The sequence below is a fragment of the Channa argus genome, chromosome 14 (assembly GCF_033026475.1).
Source record: "Channa argus isolate prfri chromosome 14, Channa argus male v1.0, whole genome shotgun sequence".
Lineage (NCBI taxonomy): Eukaryota > Metazoa > Chordata > Actinopteri > Anabantiformes > Channidae > Channa > Channa argus.
In genome coordinates this window covers 8,566,447-8,583,825 of record NC_090210.1, presented here as the reverse complement: position 1 = coordinate 8,583,825, position 17,379 = coordinate 8,566,447, and the positions used below count along the sequence as shown (strand labels likewise).

At 38.8% G+C, this 17,379-nt stretch overlaps 1 protein-coding gene across 1 annotated transcript; it reads left to right on the top strand.

The window, feature by feature from the left end:
* Window positions 1-12: 12 nt before the first annotated feature.
* Window positions 13-16,686, top strand: ccdc18 (coiled-coil domain containing 18). The gene is made up of 24 exons (XM_067475733.1): window positions 13-572; window positions 1,724-1,885; window positions 2,086-2,192; window positions 2,412-2,540; window positions 3,553-3,649; window positions 5,067-5,188; window positions 5,278-5,566; window positions 5,792-5,879; window positions 6,456-6,673; window positions 6,753-6,863; window positions 7,038-7,169; window positions 7,541-7,675; window positions 7,810-7,887; window positions 8,006-8,122; window positions 8,434-8,601; window positions 9,911-10,053; window positions 10,674-10,837; window positions 10,988-11,201; window positions 11,982-12,081; window positions 12,210-12,347; window positions 13,389-13,529; window positions 13,645-13,782; window positions 14,745-15,188; window positions 15,272-16,686. The coding sequence occupies exons 2-24, from the start codon at window positions 1,754-1,756 to the stop codon at window positions 16,013-16,015; spliced, it is 4,149 nt and encodes a 1,382-aa protein (XP_067331834.1). The 5' UTR covers window positions 13-572; window positions 1,724-1,753; the 3' UTR covers window positions 16,016-16,686.
* Window positions 16,687-17,379: the final 693 nt, after the last annotated feature.

Below are 17,379 nucleotides of genomic sequence, written 5' to 3'. Positions count from 1 at the left end.
ACGTGTTGCAAGGGTGTGGGCGGGAACTAAGATTACATATATTCAAGCTGCTACATCTCTGAGGAACGTAGGAATTTTATTCAGCTACAGGTTACAAATGGACATTTATGCTTTTGTGGCGACAGGACAACAACATTAATTATTAATTCAACACATAAACATTCTCTGTCCAGTTGTTTGGTGTCGTTTGCTTTAAAAACGATAGTATAAGCAACTCGCTAGCTACCTGTTGATCCAGCAAGCTTCTTTGTTTACGTTTAGCGAGCGTAACTATGCTAACGCAAAGTACGTTGTCATTTGTTATTATAGCATGAGCAAATTAATGATTTTTTTGCACTCTTCTGGCTATTTCTTTGTTCGAAATGTTCCTGAGGAACCGAGAGCTAACTCCAGTATGTTAGCAAGTTAATGTTACGAGTTGTACATTAGCTGAAGCTCGACATTCCTAAATCATTAACGTAGTTTACCGTTGATGTTTAAAAATGAAGAGCGATCACCGGAGGATGTATCTGGTTTGAAGAATCTGCTTAGACTGCCGGCGAACAGCCGGCAAAGTGTGGGAAGATACTGAGGTGAGCTTAACGTTACTGCATGACATGATCAATATGAACCAGCTACTTTTCATCTAATTTAAAAATGCAAACTTGCAGCCATCACCACATCAAGACTTTTCAAAACTAAAATGCTTTATTTGCCCCCCCCTCCCCGCCTTCATTTAATCTTTGGATCTTGGTGATGACTCTGTGCAAAAGAGGGCTGATAGCCTGAACTTTACGAGATCTGCAGACTCCTGATGTTCCTCTGTCTGTATACGCTGTCCCACCTCTCAGTTGGACAGCGTTGTTACTGTGAGACAGGACACTGTGCATCTCTCATTGAGTAAAGCGTTACAGAGATAACCACTCAAACATACTTTTCATCAGCTACACTACTGTCTCATGTTACTTACTATATGTGTGGATGTGTAGGAAATTCGTAGTTGTTTCATCTCCCCAAAACAAATTAAGTAAAGAGGTGTTTACTCCGAGCAGAACTGTACGCAGAAAAAAAGTTTTTTTTACGTTAATTAATTTAGTCAGTTCTAATTAATGACCTTTTATTACAGTATGGTTTTTTTCCAGCATATAAATATGTGTGCTTGGGGCGGCTCTAGTGCAGTTGGTAAAGGCAGTTGTCCATAGACCACAGGGTCAGTGGTTCGATCCCCGGTCCCGGCTACATGTCGAAGCAGCTCTGGGCGAGACACTGAACCCCTAACAGCCCATTCACATCCCCAGCTGTGCAGTGCCGGTCCAAGCCCGATAGAAATTGGGGACTTTTGCATCAGAAGGGCATCCGGCATAAAAACTGTGCCAAATCAACATGCGGAAAATGATCCGCTGTGACGACCCTGAACTCACGGGATAAAAATAAAAACTATATATTCAAAAAAATAATAATAAGTGTGTGTGTATGAATATATATCTATCTATATCTATCTATATATATATATATAATAAAAAATATGTGTGCTTAAGTCAGTGTTTGTAAGAGAAAGGAAAAACGTTTTATGTATGTTTCTACCTCTCTTCCATTATCAAGAAAGCTGTTAATCTAAACAGACATACTTAAGCAATATACAGCATAATAAAGATGGCCAGCATAACTCAATAATTATAAAGTAAATATAAAGCTATGCATCCATCACATCTCTCATCCACACTTGTACTGTCCTCCTTTTCAGTCTTTCTCAGCCACTGTCGGTTAAGTAGAGATGGAGTCCGTTCCTTTTAGGAGGAAGGCGGGTTGCGTGCGTCAAGAGAATGCCTGTCTGACCATGGATGATGAGCAGCTCATTAACGACCTGGATGTTGTGCGATTTGAATTAGGCACTTCCAAGTCTCAGGTAAGACAACCCCTAATGTGTTATTTGGTTAACTACGGTACAGTGGCAACTGGAAATTCTTGTTGTTCTTAAAGAACCATACCTTTGGGATAATGGTATTATTGATGACTGAGAATCTTCACAGACACAAAGCTTGTGCTGGACATGAATATAGTGTTAAATCAGTGTTTAATTCAGTGATTCTACTCTTTCTTTTTCAGGTCTACCTCAGAGGCCCCAGGGTTGGGGTTAAAAACAGTGTGGCACTCATGAGTGACCAGATTCATCAGCTTGAAGCAGAGCTGGAGGCTCAAGCCAAAGCACTAAAGTAACAGTAATTATGTAACTGCAGTGTGACAATTGCCTTAATTGATGTTAAGAGTTTGTATGGTGCAGTCAATTCAAAATAATATATTTTCTTCTCTTTTGGTGCCATACCTGTTTACCTGTAATTTGTACTCATGCAGTTTTTTCTTCAAACTGTTATTCTAAGATCTAATTGAAGCTAGCTTTAATATGCTGACTTAGCCTTGTCTGCATATCCTAGGGCAGCAGAACTGAGGGCAGAGTCTAGCCAGGAATCAGCAGCCCACAGTGAGATTGTGGTGGCTACTCTCAATGAAGAATTGAATGCGCTCAGAGAGGAGCTGGACAACAAGACAGCAACAGGAAAAAGGTAAAGTATTTTTATGGCCTCAGCTTTCCATACTTTAATCTCATAATTTAACTAGTGTACAGTTTACAGTTCATTAGTGCTTCTAACTTCATGGTTATTTCTAACTTCTGCAAAGGAGAAAAAAAAAAGAATGACCAAATTGAAATGACAATTCAAAGGGGGAATAGGGATTGTAACTATAAATATGTTGGCAGATAGAATATTGTCTCCCCTTTAAACAGCATATCGAAAAAAATGTTTACACTGAAGCTGCAGTTTTATTGCAGATGTAAATCTGGCTTTTCTCTTGAAGTGAGGAAAATATTGGTCCTTGCTACTTTTCTAGCTGTACTTGATCATGGTGACTTGCTGTACATGTACATCGTCCATTGTACATCGTCTTCAATTGCTAGTGTACCATAGTGCGGTTTATTACAAATGCTAAACCATAATAAGTATCGCAGTCCAAGCAAGACAGTATGTGAGTTTTTTTCCCATTGAGTGATATTTTCCCTGGCAGAGCTGTCATATAGGTGTGTAGATACCTTACTCATGCTTAAATGGTAAGCCTAACATGTAATTGTGAATTGAATTCAAGTGTATGCTCTTAAACTTGTTGCATTTAAGGCTTTTTTTAGCATGGTGTTATCGTTCTGGTGTTCTAAAGCTTAAAATTATTAAAATTTTTAATTTGTAGGCATTTTTTGAATTTACCTCATTCCTACTCTACTATTATTTGATGTTTTATAGTTAATGTCAGTGTCACTTGTATTACTATAAATGGGTTATCCTGTGTGTCGTATTTGTGTTGTAACTTTCACTGCTACTTATCTTGGCCAGAACTGCTAGGAAAAGAGATCTTTAGTTTTAATTAGGTTTTCCAATCCTAGATAAATTAAAAAAAAATGTTAGTGTCTGCTTGACTTGCTTGGCCTCACAAACTACAATTTTAGACATTTAATGAGGCAATCAGTGTTAAATTTTTTTCTATATTATTTAGTATTTAATGTATGTCCTACCTCGTCTCTTATAGGGCTGAGCAACAAAGGAACCAAGCACTTCAAAATGCAGAAAAACTGAAGGAAGCTTTTAAAGATTACAAGGCCACAATTTCCATTAAACTTCAAAGGGTAAATTTAATACATTTAAGTACATGTATTATTCAAATATTAAAATTTCACATATTGTCATGTTGCCACAAACATAAATGTATTTCATTGGGGTTTTAAGTGATAGACCAAAATAAAGTGGTACATAGTTGTAAAGTAAAAGAAAAATGATGAATGGATTCTACCATTTTTTATAAATAAATATCTGAAAAGTGTGGCATGCCTTCATATTCAACCCCTGAGTCCATACTTTGTAGAACCATCTTTTACTGCAATTACTGCTCCAAGTCTTTTGGAGTATGTCTACCAGCTTTGCACATCTAGACAGTGGAATTTTTGCTAATTTTTCTTTGCAAAATAGGTGAAGCTCAGTCAGATTGGATGGAGATCATCTGTTAACAGCAATTTTCAAGTCTTGCCACAGATTTTTGATTGGATTTAGGTCTGGAATTTGACTGGGTCATTCTAACACATGAATATGCTTTGATCTAAACTATGACCATGATTCACAGTGGGTATGGTGTGTTCAGGGTGATCTGCAGTGTTGGGTTTCAGCCACACATAACATTCTGCATTTAGGCCAAAAAGTTCCATTTTGATCTCATCTGACTGGAGCACCTTCTTCCACATATTTGCTGTATCCCCCCACATGGCTTGTGAGGACATCCTACGGCTTTCTTCTTGCCACTCTCCCAGAAAGGTCGCATTTGTGAAGTGCACGACTGATAGTTGTCCTGTGGACAGGTTCTCCCATTTGAGCTGTGGATCTCTGCAGCTCCTCCAGAGTTACCATGGGCCTCTTGGCTGCTTCTCTGATTCTTTGCCCGGGCTGTCAGTTTAGTGGACGGCCATGTCTTGGTAGGTTCGTAGATGTGCCAAACTCCTTCCATTTTCGGATGATAGATTGTACAGTGCTCCATGAAATGTTCAAAGCTTGGGATATTTTTTCCTAACCTAACCCACAACCATATCCCTGACCATTCTGGTGTGCTCCTTGGCCTTCCTGATGCTGTTTGTTCACTAATGTTCTCTGACAGACCTCTGAAACTACACAGAACACATGTATTTACACTGAGATTAGATTACACAAAGGTGGAATTTGACTAATTGGGTGACTTTTCAGGCAGTTCGTTCCACTGGATTTTAGTTCAGGGTATCAGAGTAATGGGGGCTGAATACAAATGTGCGCCACGCTTTTCAGATATTGATTTGTAAAAAATTTTGAAAACCATTTATACCTTTAATTATGTACCACTTTGTGTTGGTCTATTACATAAAATCCCAACAAAATACATTTGTTTGTGGTTGTAATTTGACAAAATGTGGAAAAGTTCAAGGGGTATGAATACTTTTTGAATGCATTTTATTACTTATAACTTACCGTATGTAAAATTTTTTTTTTAGTGAAGACATAAATGTTGTTTTCCTTGTTTTTAAGGTGATGGAGAGTGAGAGTAAATTAAAATTGAGTCTTATTGAGTGTGACAGAGAAAAAGAAGAGCTGGAAATGAAGAGCAATGTTCTGGAGAGAGAGAGAGCAGAGCAGAGCCAAACAATTAGGTACACATATTATCTATTGTATATTTTGATAATTTGTATACTTTTTTCTTACCAATGCTCCCTGATCTTTCTCTATCTCTGCCTTGCAGCCAGATGAAGGAAGAGCTAAGGCAAACCAAGTGTCTATTTGCGGAGCACTCAGACCTCAAGGCACAGTTGGAGGAGGCCAAACAACGAGAATCACATTTGGAACGGCAGGTTCTGGATCGAGAAGCAGAGTCCAGAGAGCTGGCCTCGCTGCGCAAGGAGCTCAAAGACCTGCAGACTTTGACACAGAATCAAGAGCAGAGGGTGGCCCAGAGCCTCAGAGAGGTTCAGCAGAACCAGGTGGAGCTGGCAAGCCTGGAGTCTATACTGGCCCTGTTGCATCTACGAGAGGTTAGGAGATGTAGATGTACATTAGCATTGTCCTTTATGTTCCCATGTTATGATTTTGTCATGTCTCACATAGTGTTTAAATCTCAAGGATTGTTACATTATCAGTTTAATGTTTTTTTCTGAGCCTGTTTTGGCACCACAGCAATGGTCCACAACATGTTACAATATTTAACAATGATCTTGCACAATGGATGATGTGGATTCTGTCATATATTTTTACTTTAGGGTGCTGTGTTGACACTCTGTGCCAGGCCCTGCATGTTGGCCCCAGTGGACTATTCTAGAACTACACACCTGCAGAAGTTGAAGCCTGGTATGCTGATAGACCTCTAGCGGTACCTCATTACATTTTACACCAGTCAGTCATGACATAGTGGACATATGGTTGGGATAGAAATTTACCTTTTTTTTTCTTTTTTCTTTTTTTTTTTTTTTTTTTACATAGATTTGCCTTTTATTGTGTGCATTTGAAGATTATATCTATCCTGCAGTATCTTTTATATTATTATATTTTATATATATTATAATATATTCACATATTATTGTATTTTTTATATTATTATCTCTATTATTGTTTATATGTTGTTTCCGATTAAAGTTTTATCAGCCTAATTTTGTGAATTACATACAATTACACAAAATGGGTGCCTGCTGGCTAAGTGGAAGAGCATTTGGTTGGGATGCAGAAGCCAACAAAGACCTTGCTGTCACTCCCGATAAAATGGGAGGGTTGCGACAGGAAGAGCATCTGGCGGAACGAGTTCTGCTGTGGCGACCCCTGAAGGGACAAGCCGTTGATCTTTGACATAAAATTACACAAAACCTAAAATGCCATTATTTGGCAGGTACTTTTCCCTGAAACATTTCCTGCCTTCCTCATATGCTGCAGGTGAAGGATATCAGCAGCTTCTGCGGGTGCTTCAGTCGATGGAGACTGAGAAGACAAAACACAACAGCCTGATCGAGCGGCTTCAGGAACGACTGAGCAGAGCCCAGGAAGAGATCGCATCCCTCCAGAGCTCCATGGCCCAGAGAGCCACCCACTACCAGAGCCTCCACACTGAGCTGCTAGACAAAGTCAGCCAAGCCACTGACACAGAGAAAGAGGTAACCTATTTCATTTTCCGAATTTGAGAGATAGTGATTAATTCTCTCAGCTGATTATTTTTTCTTTTTCTTGCCTTAGCTGAAGAGAAAATGTGCACGTGTGGCTGCTCTGGAAAAACAATTAGAGGAGAAAACTTCAGCCTATGGTCAGGTGGCACTGAAGAACACAGAGCTTGAGAATCAGCTTCTGGTACAAGCTGCACATTTTTCTCATGTATCGTTTTTGAAATCATACATCACTACACCACTGACAAGTACAAAGTTCTGATCAATTTGTGGATACTAGTTCCAACATGGATTTTAGGTGATATTTGCCCATTGGGAATGTACCACATAACCACTCTTTGCTTTTTTGTAATTACAGGAGAGGACCACCACTTTTCAGCGTTACCAGTTGCAAATGACCAAAAAGCAAAGAGATTACCAGCAGTCTTTGGAAAAATGTCAAAAAACCCAGTCTCAACAAAGCATGGAGCAACAGCACAGAATAGAATTGGTGAACTACAAATTTCTCCTAAATCATTCTTTAAACCTGCCACACCTACATCTATCAATCCATCCATCCACTATCTGTAACCACTTGTTACAGATACAGGGTTGTGGGGGAGCTGGAGCCTATCACAGCTGTCATAGTGCGAGAGGTGGGGTAAACCCTCGACTAGTTGCTACTTTATCTCAGTGCCAACACAGAGAGACATACACAGACAGACAACCATTGACACTGCCATACCGACATGATAGTGGTAGTTTGTTCAGTGGCAAGATGTTGTCAGAGATAAAAAAGAGAAAGGTTGTGTGGTGAAACGTGAGCTGTGACCGTACAAATTGAAACAACAATAATGTGACAGTTTTTTCCAACATCTGCAGATGCAGCGGTCTGTAGAAGAAGCTCAGTCTCGAATGCTGGAGATGGAGCAGGAGTGGACTTTACTACAGAGCGAGCGAGACAAATTTCAGAAAACAGCTCTCCTGCTGCAGACCTCCTTGGATCAGCTCACACAGGTGAGAGCCACAACAGGGTAAAACACAAGAACCTTTTCTGACTCAACTTAAAAGTAACACTAGTTTAACCCCTGTTAAAAGTCATATACTTTTTTGTTTATAGATAAACATTTTAAATTTCGATTTAATTTCAGGAGAAGCAGGCTGTAGTGAGACACAATGAGGAGTTGCTGCATAGTTTGCAAGAGCAGGCAGCTCAGTCTGCCACCAAGGTGTGTACAAAGAATGAGTTGCCACAAACGCAAATAAACTTTAAGATCCATGTGTAAATAAATATATTACAAAATAACCACTAGTATGCACCATCCATGGCTTCTGTTTGTTTATAAGGTGTGTGAGCTACAGTCATGTCTGTCGGCGTGTAGAGAAGAACTGGGCTCATACCTGCAGCAGATGGAGGTGGAAAAGAAGAAACATGAGAGTGAGCTGCAGACTAACAGTGACAAGGTACTATGTTGTACACAATACTTTGAGAGTATGTCAGAATTTGTAAATGCAGAGTAAGCACTTCTGGCTTTACCAACTTTAAAACTGCAGAAGGGACACTGTCTAAAAAGGTAAACACAACTTAATTGTTAGACAAACATGTTTCAGCTTGTGGCATTTGCCAGGGTTTGTGTTGTTGACAGTTTTATCTCTATACGCTGTGTCACCATTTGTACACTTTACTGTATCTACTTACTGTATCTGATCATTTTCACTTTTTACAAAGCTGTCTTACTAGACTTGTAATTCTTGCCCTGTTCTTGCCCCCTCAGGTGACCTCTCTGCAGGAGAAGCTCCATAGCACCAGTCTGGTTTGTCAGAACTCCAGTGAACAGAACCTGCAGCTGCAGCTTTCTCTACAGCAGCAGCAGACCATGCTGACTGAGAGCACTGCCCGCATCTCTGAATTGGAGGAGAGCCAGAGCCAGCTGCATAAACAGGTAGGCTAAAAGCCCTCAACCATTTGTATCTTACTAAATGGCTAAGAAACATATTATCAAAAAACCTTTGAACTGAGCAACTTTTCTTCTGAAAAAGAAAGAAATTAAACAATGAAAGGTTAGTTATTTTTATTTGTATTGAATATCTTTTTTTATTTGCTAAAGCAAAATACAAGAAAAAAGGTACTATACAAAGTTATACAAAGGTTAACATTTTGGATATGATAAATGACTGTAAGGGATTGGGTGATTTATTTGTATCCAAAGTAATGTTATCTAAGAAGACATGTTCAGTAGATGGCATACCTAAATGAAGACATGTTTGGTCCAGGGCCAGATTATCCTGATACAGGGCCTGGTGGCAAAGATGAGCAGTGGTACCCTATTTATTGTTTCTACTATTTCCTCTTAGTGACTAAGCTTTTAGAATTTAGTTGGTTATCTTTTTTTAAGTGTTGTTTTTTTAGGAATAAATCAGGCATCGGTATTAATCAGTCATATAAAAAAATCAAATGCCTAAAAATTAGACATGGTTTATATGCATGGTTAATATATCAGCATAGGTGTTTACAGACATATTGTGTATCAGTGGTGCACACAGTAATACTGAATACATTTCAGTTAATTAAATACCTCAAACTGATTGCCTCATGGTGAACATGCTCCTGAGGGTCAACGCCTCTTGGGTAGTTCTGTGCTTTATTCATCCCATCTGTCTTTATCAGTCACTGTGTGTTTGCAGGTATGCAGAACACTTAATATACTAAGTTATGTATTGTGAGATTGGTTTTCATGTTTTAGGTTGGAAAATATGTTTGGAGTTTGAAAGAAGTGCAGCACAGTAAAGTGTTTGGTCTATTTAGGTACCATGTCCAACAATTTCAATATAATTTCTCAGGTTTTGGTCAAATTCTTTAGCTTGATCATAATCCATCTTCTCTATTATGGCAGTTTCCATTTTGGCATTGCATTGATTCATTATTAAAAACTGTTTCTACATTTAGCTCCATGATTAGGTGTTATCCACTGTTTCCTTTTTATATATTAATGTAAAATATATTTTGATTGGAATTGGCAAATAGAAATGTAGAAATAGCAGAAGAAAAAAATAGGAGCTACTATAGTCACTCTACTGCTACGCTAGATGTTTTTTCTGTAATTTTTTGAACTTTCTGTAGTGTTTCTTTATTTCTTCTTCTGATGAGTTAAGCTTACACTGTAAAACTGATGCATGCACATGAAATCTACATCTTGGGTGTTTTAATGCATAAGGAAAATAAAAATGCATCCTTGGGATGTCTGTTCACAGGTGTCCAGTCTGGAGCAGCAGCTGGAACGAGCACGGGCTTCTCTACAGGAGGAAGTGAGGAACCGAAGGCAAGACACCCAGGAGAAAACCAAAAGCCTACAGGAAATGAACAAGAAGAACACAGAGCTCTCCGAGTCTGTCACGTAAGAACACCTATACCCATATAGGGTGTTCAACTTCAGACTCCCTTTAGACAATGAAGAACAGTGCAAACAGAAGATCCAAGTGCATAGATGATTAAAGTTCGAGATTTCTTAATCTAAATACAACTTTAATTAGATTTTTCTTTTTTGTATCATTAGTTCTATGATATAGGAAGTATAACAGTATAATAGGGTTGCTCAAACTGTTATATTTAGGTAGTTATTTAATTATTTTTTTATTAAAATATGCTGATAGCAATGTAGTGCTTTTGCCAAACATGTTGTTTGTAGGAATGAAGCAGCCTTCTCCTTTTAGCTGCTGCATTCTGTGGAATTAAAAAATAAAATAAAATAAAATAAAATAAATATATATATATATAAAAAATTATATATAAAAATATAAAAAAGAAAACCTAATTTGTTGCAGGCTGGGAGATAGAAACCTCATGTGTTAGGAGTTATTTTAGTCAGCAAGTTTTGGATTTTAGTTTTGGAATAAATAAACATTTATTCCTTAAATTGCAGATTACTTCTAAAAACCTATTTGTTTGCTTTCCTTAACTATGTTTGTACTGATTATTCTTCTGTGTCCATCTGTGTGTATCTCTATCCATTTGTAGTCGTCTGACATCGGAGATGATAAAGTGTCGAGAGGAACTAGTTTCTAAAGAGTCAGAGCTGCAGTGTCTAAGGAGGGATGTCTCTGTCAAGACTTCTCAGATCAGCTGCATGGAGGAGAGCCTGCAGCATGTGAAGGGTCAACTCAACTGCAAGAGTAACATGGGTAAGATGTGGAATTTGTAAAATGCATAGTTCAGGACATTTTTGACTTATTTTTCTTTATGTGTGTTTTTGGAGAGACACTTGAAACCAGAACTGAACACAAATTATAGTAAGTAATCTTAATTATTTATCTTGTCCTCACTTCTCCCAGTTGTGGATCTGGAGGAGAAGCTCCACCGTTGTGAGGCAGATAGGCTCAACTGTGTCCAGCAGATCCAGGTCCTGGAGGAACAGCTGCAGGTGGTACGTGAGGATTTGTCTGATACTCGGAAGCAGCTACAGGAATTTAGAGATATTCTGCATAGAACACAAACTATCGCAGATGAACGGCAAGCCTCAGTGGACAAACTGACTTTGCAACTTAGGTGAGATTACAACCCCTTGTCTTTACTTTCTTTTTCGTATGAAATTATTCTCCACACAGGGTCAAGGAGAGAGAATCAGATAATGTAAACATTGACCTGCTAGATGTATCCAAGTCATCTGTGTGTGTCAGACAGTAATCATACTCATATTAATGTGTATGTGTATTTTTTTTCCCTGTGTGCTACAATTTTTGATGTAACATATTTCTATTTCCAACTAACACAGATGAAACATTATTTTACTCACATTTATTGTGTAATACACTGTGTGAAGTTATAGGTGTGCTCTCCAAGATAATTTTATATTTTTCTTGTCCTGTAAATGAGGGGAAAAAATTCTCGACTCACTCTATCTGTTCTGCTAGACTAGTCATTGTCAGAGGACAGTGAGTATATTTCGGGTACAGCCTGTCATAGCAGGGACATGCAGATAGTAAAAATGTATCTTCAAAAAAGAACACAGCTGTTTTAATAACGGTTGCTTAAAGGTGTTCTAGTCATGAGCTTCCTAAAACACACAACTGGCACTGAAATTAGTCCAGTCATATTCATGTTGTAATTACTAAAAGTAAAGATCAATCTAAATAGTTAAACAATAAACTCCTACAGATCGGCTCTCTGTGGCCCTGCAAGAATCACACACACTTCTTCCTGACACAGATTCTCTGTGCTGTTTCTTAATTTACGAAGTACCTTGTATAGTTTTGAAAAAATATTAATTCGCCCGTTAATAACCGGTGGAATTGGCATGGCTGGGTGTGTGTTGTTGTGTCTGTACAGTGAGACCCAGAGGGACTTGGAGGAGAGAACCCACGAGGTCTTAGACATGGACAATGCACTGAAGGAGAGACAGGGGGAGCTCCAACAGAGAGCACAGCTGGTACAACACACACCAACATATTTTAAGTATCATGCATTTAAGTTGCACAATCTGATTTGCTGACACATTTCTTCTAATTTCATTGATTTTTAACTTTCATTATCCTTTCATGGTCATCATTTCCTCAGCTAGGCCAGCTGGATGTGGCAATCAAAGAACACAAGCAGGAGATGGAGAGGAAGGTGGATTCTCTGCAGCAGAGCCTGGAGGCCAGCGAGAAACAGCTGAGAGATGCAAAGAAGGAGCTTATAGACAGAAACACAAAGGTCAGGAGTAGTAGAAGAAGGCAAAATGTAACAATATGATCTGTTTGGACACTGGGATTTAAAAGATGTTGGGAGAAGATTTATTTTTTTTCTCATACGAAGTTTAGAGCAAAAGCACAAGTGCATGCGTGACAATAGATTGCTAAACATCAGTGCATACTAAATTATGCTGATGTCAGTGATAATTGTTATCTTTACTGAACTTTGTTTCTAGTATATGACCTTTGATTAGAGAATGTGTGCAGCTCTACACTGGGCAATCAAGTGCAACCAGTGAGATGTCAAGATGTTTGAGCTAGTAATACACAGTGCCTTGTGCGTTTAAATTGTTTATAGTTTCTATATAATATAATGTTTTTAAAATTACCATACCATAAAAGATAAAGTATATTTAAAATCAGTAGTTTATTAAAACCTTTGGGATGCAGGGGATCACAAAATTATCGAACAACAATTTACTTGGGTCACAGATTGGGTTGTTTTTCAGATTGGAAAAAAGGGTTTTTATCCTGCAGACTACTGCATCACCAAGCCACCCACTTTTGCCCATGATCTTAAATAAAAATAAAATTCAAGTTATCCAATTGAATAAAATCATTAAACATAAAGAAATCTTTAATCACAGCTAGGAGAAAAGGCATAGCTATGGAAGCTGAATTAATTCAATCATTTACTTTCTGTCTCTGCAGTGGCCTGTCTGTCAGTAAATGTGAAACAAATGCTTGTCAGTTCAGACTAGCATCAAAAGTTACACGATCCGATTAGATCAGATTAATTTAAATTAGATTAAATATTAAATAAATTACCCCAAATTACAAATCTTACTGTTTCTGTTGGCTTAATTTTTATAAATGGGGTGGGGAAAAAAATACAAACACCAGTAATGGAATTGAGCTGATCAGCAGCACAAACTACATCCTCTATACAGTTAAATCAACACTTGTCTAAAAGTGAAGGAGATAAATCTGTTGTTTAGATTGCATAAGTGTGAGCTTGTTGTTGTACTAAACTGCCAATAGAGCGTGTGTGTGTGTGTTTTAGGAGTCCCAGGAGGTGGCCCAGAAGCTTTATTTGTGTCAGCAGAAACTTCAGAATGTGTTGAAAGACTTTGAACAATGTCAACATCACTGTGAAGCATTGACCCAAGAACTGGATGCCACCAAACAGCAGTTAAAGGACAAAGTAAAGTGAAAGTACATTTTAGCTATTCGTGTAGCTTGAGTCACAAAATGTTCAGTATGTTATTTATTTATTTATTTTTTGTTCTGTGTTTGTGTGTGTGTGTCTGTGTCTGCAGACAGTCCAGCTGTGTGGCATAGAGGAGGAACTGGCTCTAAAGGAAGCCCACTGGCTGCAGTTGGAGGCCAACCTGCAGAAAATGGTCTCCTCTTTAGAGCTGGAGCTGGAGCTGGAAAGGGAGCAGCATAGCAAGGAGGTACTGTACAGTAGCTGCTGAGGCTTCTTCCAACTAATGCATTAAATCGGTCATGTTTTAACTTGACAGTCAACTTCAGAAGTACTGTTAAGACTAGAAACTGAACTCTAAATTAGACTGAATTCAAAACTTATCCAAATGATGAAAGTCTAACTGTTATGCTGTAGTGCAGATAGGCTTTATCTTTAATATATGATAAACGCAATAAGGTTGTAATTTCACATCATGCTGTTACCATAATAATGTGTCTTCACTGAAGCTGAAGTCCTGTCAGGATGTGGTTCGTTTTCTTCTGTCTTCTGTGTTTTTGTTTTTTTACTCATCACTTTTTTTCTAGTTTTATTTCCTCTTTTTACTTTCTTCTTTATATACAAATTTCAATACTATTTATGTGTGTTCCCCCTTTCTACGGTCTTCTACCTCACACCGCTGATAACACTTTAGATGCTTTTAAAGATGCTTTAAATTTACTTCTTTGTCTTGTAGCAACCTACTGCTATATTTGCACGCTACATCAAATGGACAGATTCATTTTTAGATTTAATTTTTAGTAGAGCCACATAAATACTGGATTTTAAGTGAACTTTGACCAGGAGCTTCCTTGAGGAACTTAGCCTGAACTTGTACGGTAAATGTATTCTTTCCTGGTGTCCACTTTTTCACTTGCTGTTTACACCATCCTTGCAGAAATTTAGTTCTCAGAACCAATCACTAAAGCAGGCTGAGGACTGTGGAAACCAAAGCAGAACCTGAACTAACAGTAAAATTCAATTCCTACAGTCAAAAGGCCTAAAATAAAGCCAGTCCAGTACCTAACGCACATGGCTCAATTCCAAATCAAGTGGTGTTGATCTAGCCTGTCTCTAATAAAGATGGCTTGATAAATGAATGAATGAATGAATGAATGAATGAATGAATGAATGAAAACAGATTTGCCTCATGTGTCCTGTCTCTCTCCCCAGCTGGAGTCTCTGCAGCAGACTCGAGGCCAGCTCCTCAAAGTCTCTGAGCAGATGTCCTCCACTATGCGCTTCTCCCAGGAGCAACTCACTGCTAAACTTCAGCAATGCCAGAACCAGCTTGAGCAAGCCAAAATCCAGTGCGATCAGTCCAAAGCCCAGCTTGACCAAACTAAGACTGAGTTGGAGAGCACCCGGAACCATGCCAATCACCTGCAGTCACAGTTAGATGAGAGCACGAGTGAGCTCCTTCAATGTAAAACCCAGCTGGAGCAGAGCAGGAGACTATATGAGCAGACCAGGCTCCATAACAGTCACCTTCATAGCCAGCTGGAGCAGCTCATCATCCAGTTAAAACAAGCCAGAGTCCAGGCTGCCCAGCTTCAGACTCAGCTGAATGCTTCTGAGAAATCCATGGAGACCTCAACTGAGTCTCTGCTCATCAAGGTAGAGTTTGTTCAAGTGTGAGCTTGATAGAAGTCTGATGTTCTTCTTAAATTAAAAAAAAAATCTGTTTGTTCTCTGTGCAGGAGTCTGAGGTGACCCGTCTCCAAGCCAGAATCTCCAGTTTGGGGCGAGCTGTTGATCGCCAGAATTTGTACAATCACACGCTCTCTCTCCCTGCTCCAGACAAATTCACACACTCCCCAGAGCGCTCCTCCTCTGATCACTTCACCCCTTCCTCCCCTGGAAAGTGTAAGGCACCTGTATGCTCTAATGCACGCACTCACTCAACTTGGCTCCACTCACCAGTGGACACACAAATCTGCTTATCACCACCCACTCACACATACCTTCAGCCCCCTTCAGCCCCTCACCTGCCTGAGAGCCACCAAACTAATGACTGTCAACAGAGCAGTAGCTTCGACTCCTCTCTAGACCTCCCTCTGAGCCTGAAAGCCACACTGAGGGAGGCTTTGAGCCAGCAGCCGTGGGAGTTGTCTTCCCCCTCCATCTCCACTTTCCCAGACACTGTGGACAACAGCTGGCAGGGCCTTAGCGTTGTGGAGCCCATAGCTGCCTCTGACTTCTCTTTTAACCCTCTCACATACATGGTGGACCAACAAGAAGACGGAAACCTCAGCAGCTCAATGCAGGAGGGAGAAGATGAGTGCACGAGTGAGTCGAGGAGAGCATCTGTGAGCACTCTGGTGGGGGAGGAGGACGATATGGATAGTAAAACACTGACTGGAATGCTGAGGTTTGTTAATCAGACACTAGCAATGCAGGAGGATCCTTCTTTATGGAGCTCCACAGGGCTTTCAAAGACATGAAGCAGCTGTGCATTCAGTGTAACAACCTTACCCCTGTCTGATAAAATGATCAGTCTGTTAAATAATTAGTCGCTTGGTAGGAAATTGAGCAGCAACTATTTTGGCCATTAATCATCCGTGTCTGGGTAAACAATCACTGGTCCCAGTTTCTCCAGTGTGAGGAGGATTGCTATAAACTGAACGATTTGACACCATGACTGTTGGATAAACAACTCTTTTATAAAAACAGTTACATTTTAAAATTAAAATTTTTAATTGAGGTTTACATTTAATAATTTGCTACCTATAGATTAAAAGATTAGATGAAAGAATTATTAGCAGTTTATAGAACAATGAACATAGATACAGTGTTGACCGTGCTGTGTCACTGATAGGGTGCATGTTTCTTTTTCCCTGGTAGACAGCCATGAAGGAGACCTAAAGAAGACAATCTGTTTACACTGCACTCTTGTAACATCTCCCATCACACTGTGTTGTTGTCCATTAGGGAAAAGATAAATTATGAGTCCACTTAAGACAACGTTTCTTCTCTAGTCAGCTGATGATCCACTGTGAATTTGTTACATATAAATCTAGCATTTGCATTTTATGTTGTATCTTTTTCTAACAAATATTTTTAGTTTTACACAATTGTAAATAAGTTAAGCAAATAAAAGATTTTTTTACTTAAAGTATCTTGTCTCTTGTTAAATATTTAATTAACAGCAGAGGTGGTAAGTACTGTACATCAGTACAGTTTTGTGGTTGTTTTATTTTACTGCAGTATTTCCATTTTAGGCTACTTTTACAGTCCACTATATTTATTTTACAGCTTTAGTTACTACTTACATTTTCACATGAAGATTCTTAATACAGAATCCAACAAATTACGGTATGAAATTATGATGTATTATTATGGATACACCGTCAGTACATAAAGTGGTTATAATCAGCTGATTATTTTAATTAATTGCTCTAAATGTTAATTGCTATAATTTGTTGAATAAACGTGGACAAGACTTAGACATTCCTGTTATCAGTAGCTTAAAATTAAGTACTATTTAATACTTATATGTTGTTGAGTGGAGTATTTTTTTATGCAAAAGTATGCTGTTTTACTTCGGTGTTGGGTTTGTGTACTTAGACCATCTCTGGCTAACAGCTGGTTGCATGTTCCCACAATGTTGTGGACTGTGGGATTTTGTTACCAGAGCAACTGGCAATTTCCTGGCCAGGAGAGGAATTTTTGGCTCAGGAACTTGGAGGGGGTCAACGCTGAATCTAATTCCAACTCAAGCTGATTAAATTAGACTTGGCACTCTCGTGTGGTTACATCAGAATTGTTCGGTAGTGGGATAGTTTTATGCCTGTTCGTTAATTTTACT

Coding starts and splice junctions, on each gene's coding strand:
- ccdc18 (XM_067475733.1), top strand. CDS start 1,754: ATGGAGTCCGTTCCTTTTAGGAGGAAGGCGGGTTGCGTGCGTCAAGAG. Junction 7,170..7,540: donor AACAGCACAGAATAGAATTG/GTGAACTACAAA, acceptor CAACATCTGCAG/ATGCAGCGGTCTGTAGAAGA. Junction 13,530..13,644: donor AACAGCAGTTAAAGGACAAA/GTAAAGTGAAAG, acceptor CTGTGTCTGCAG/ACAGTCCAGCTGTGTGGCAT.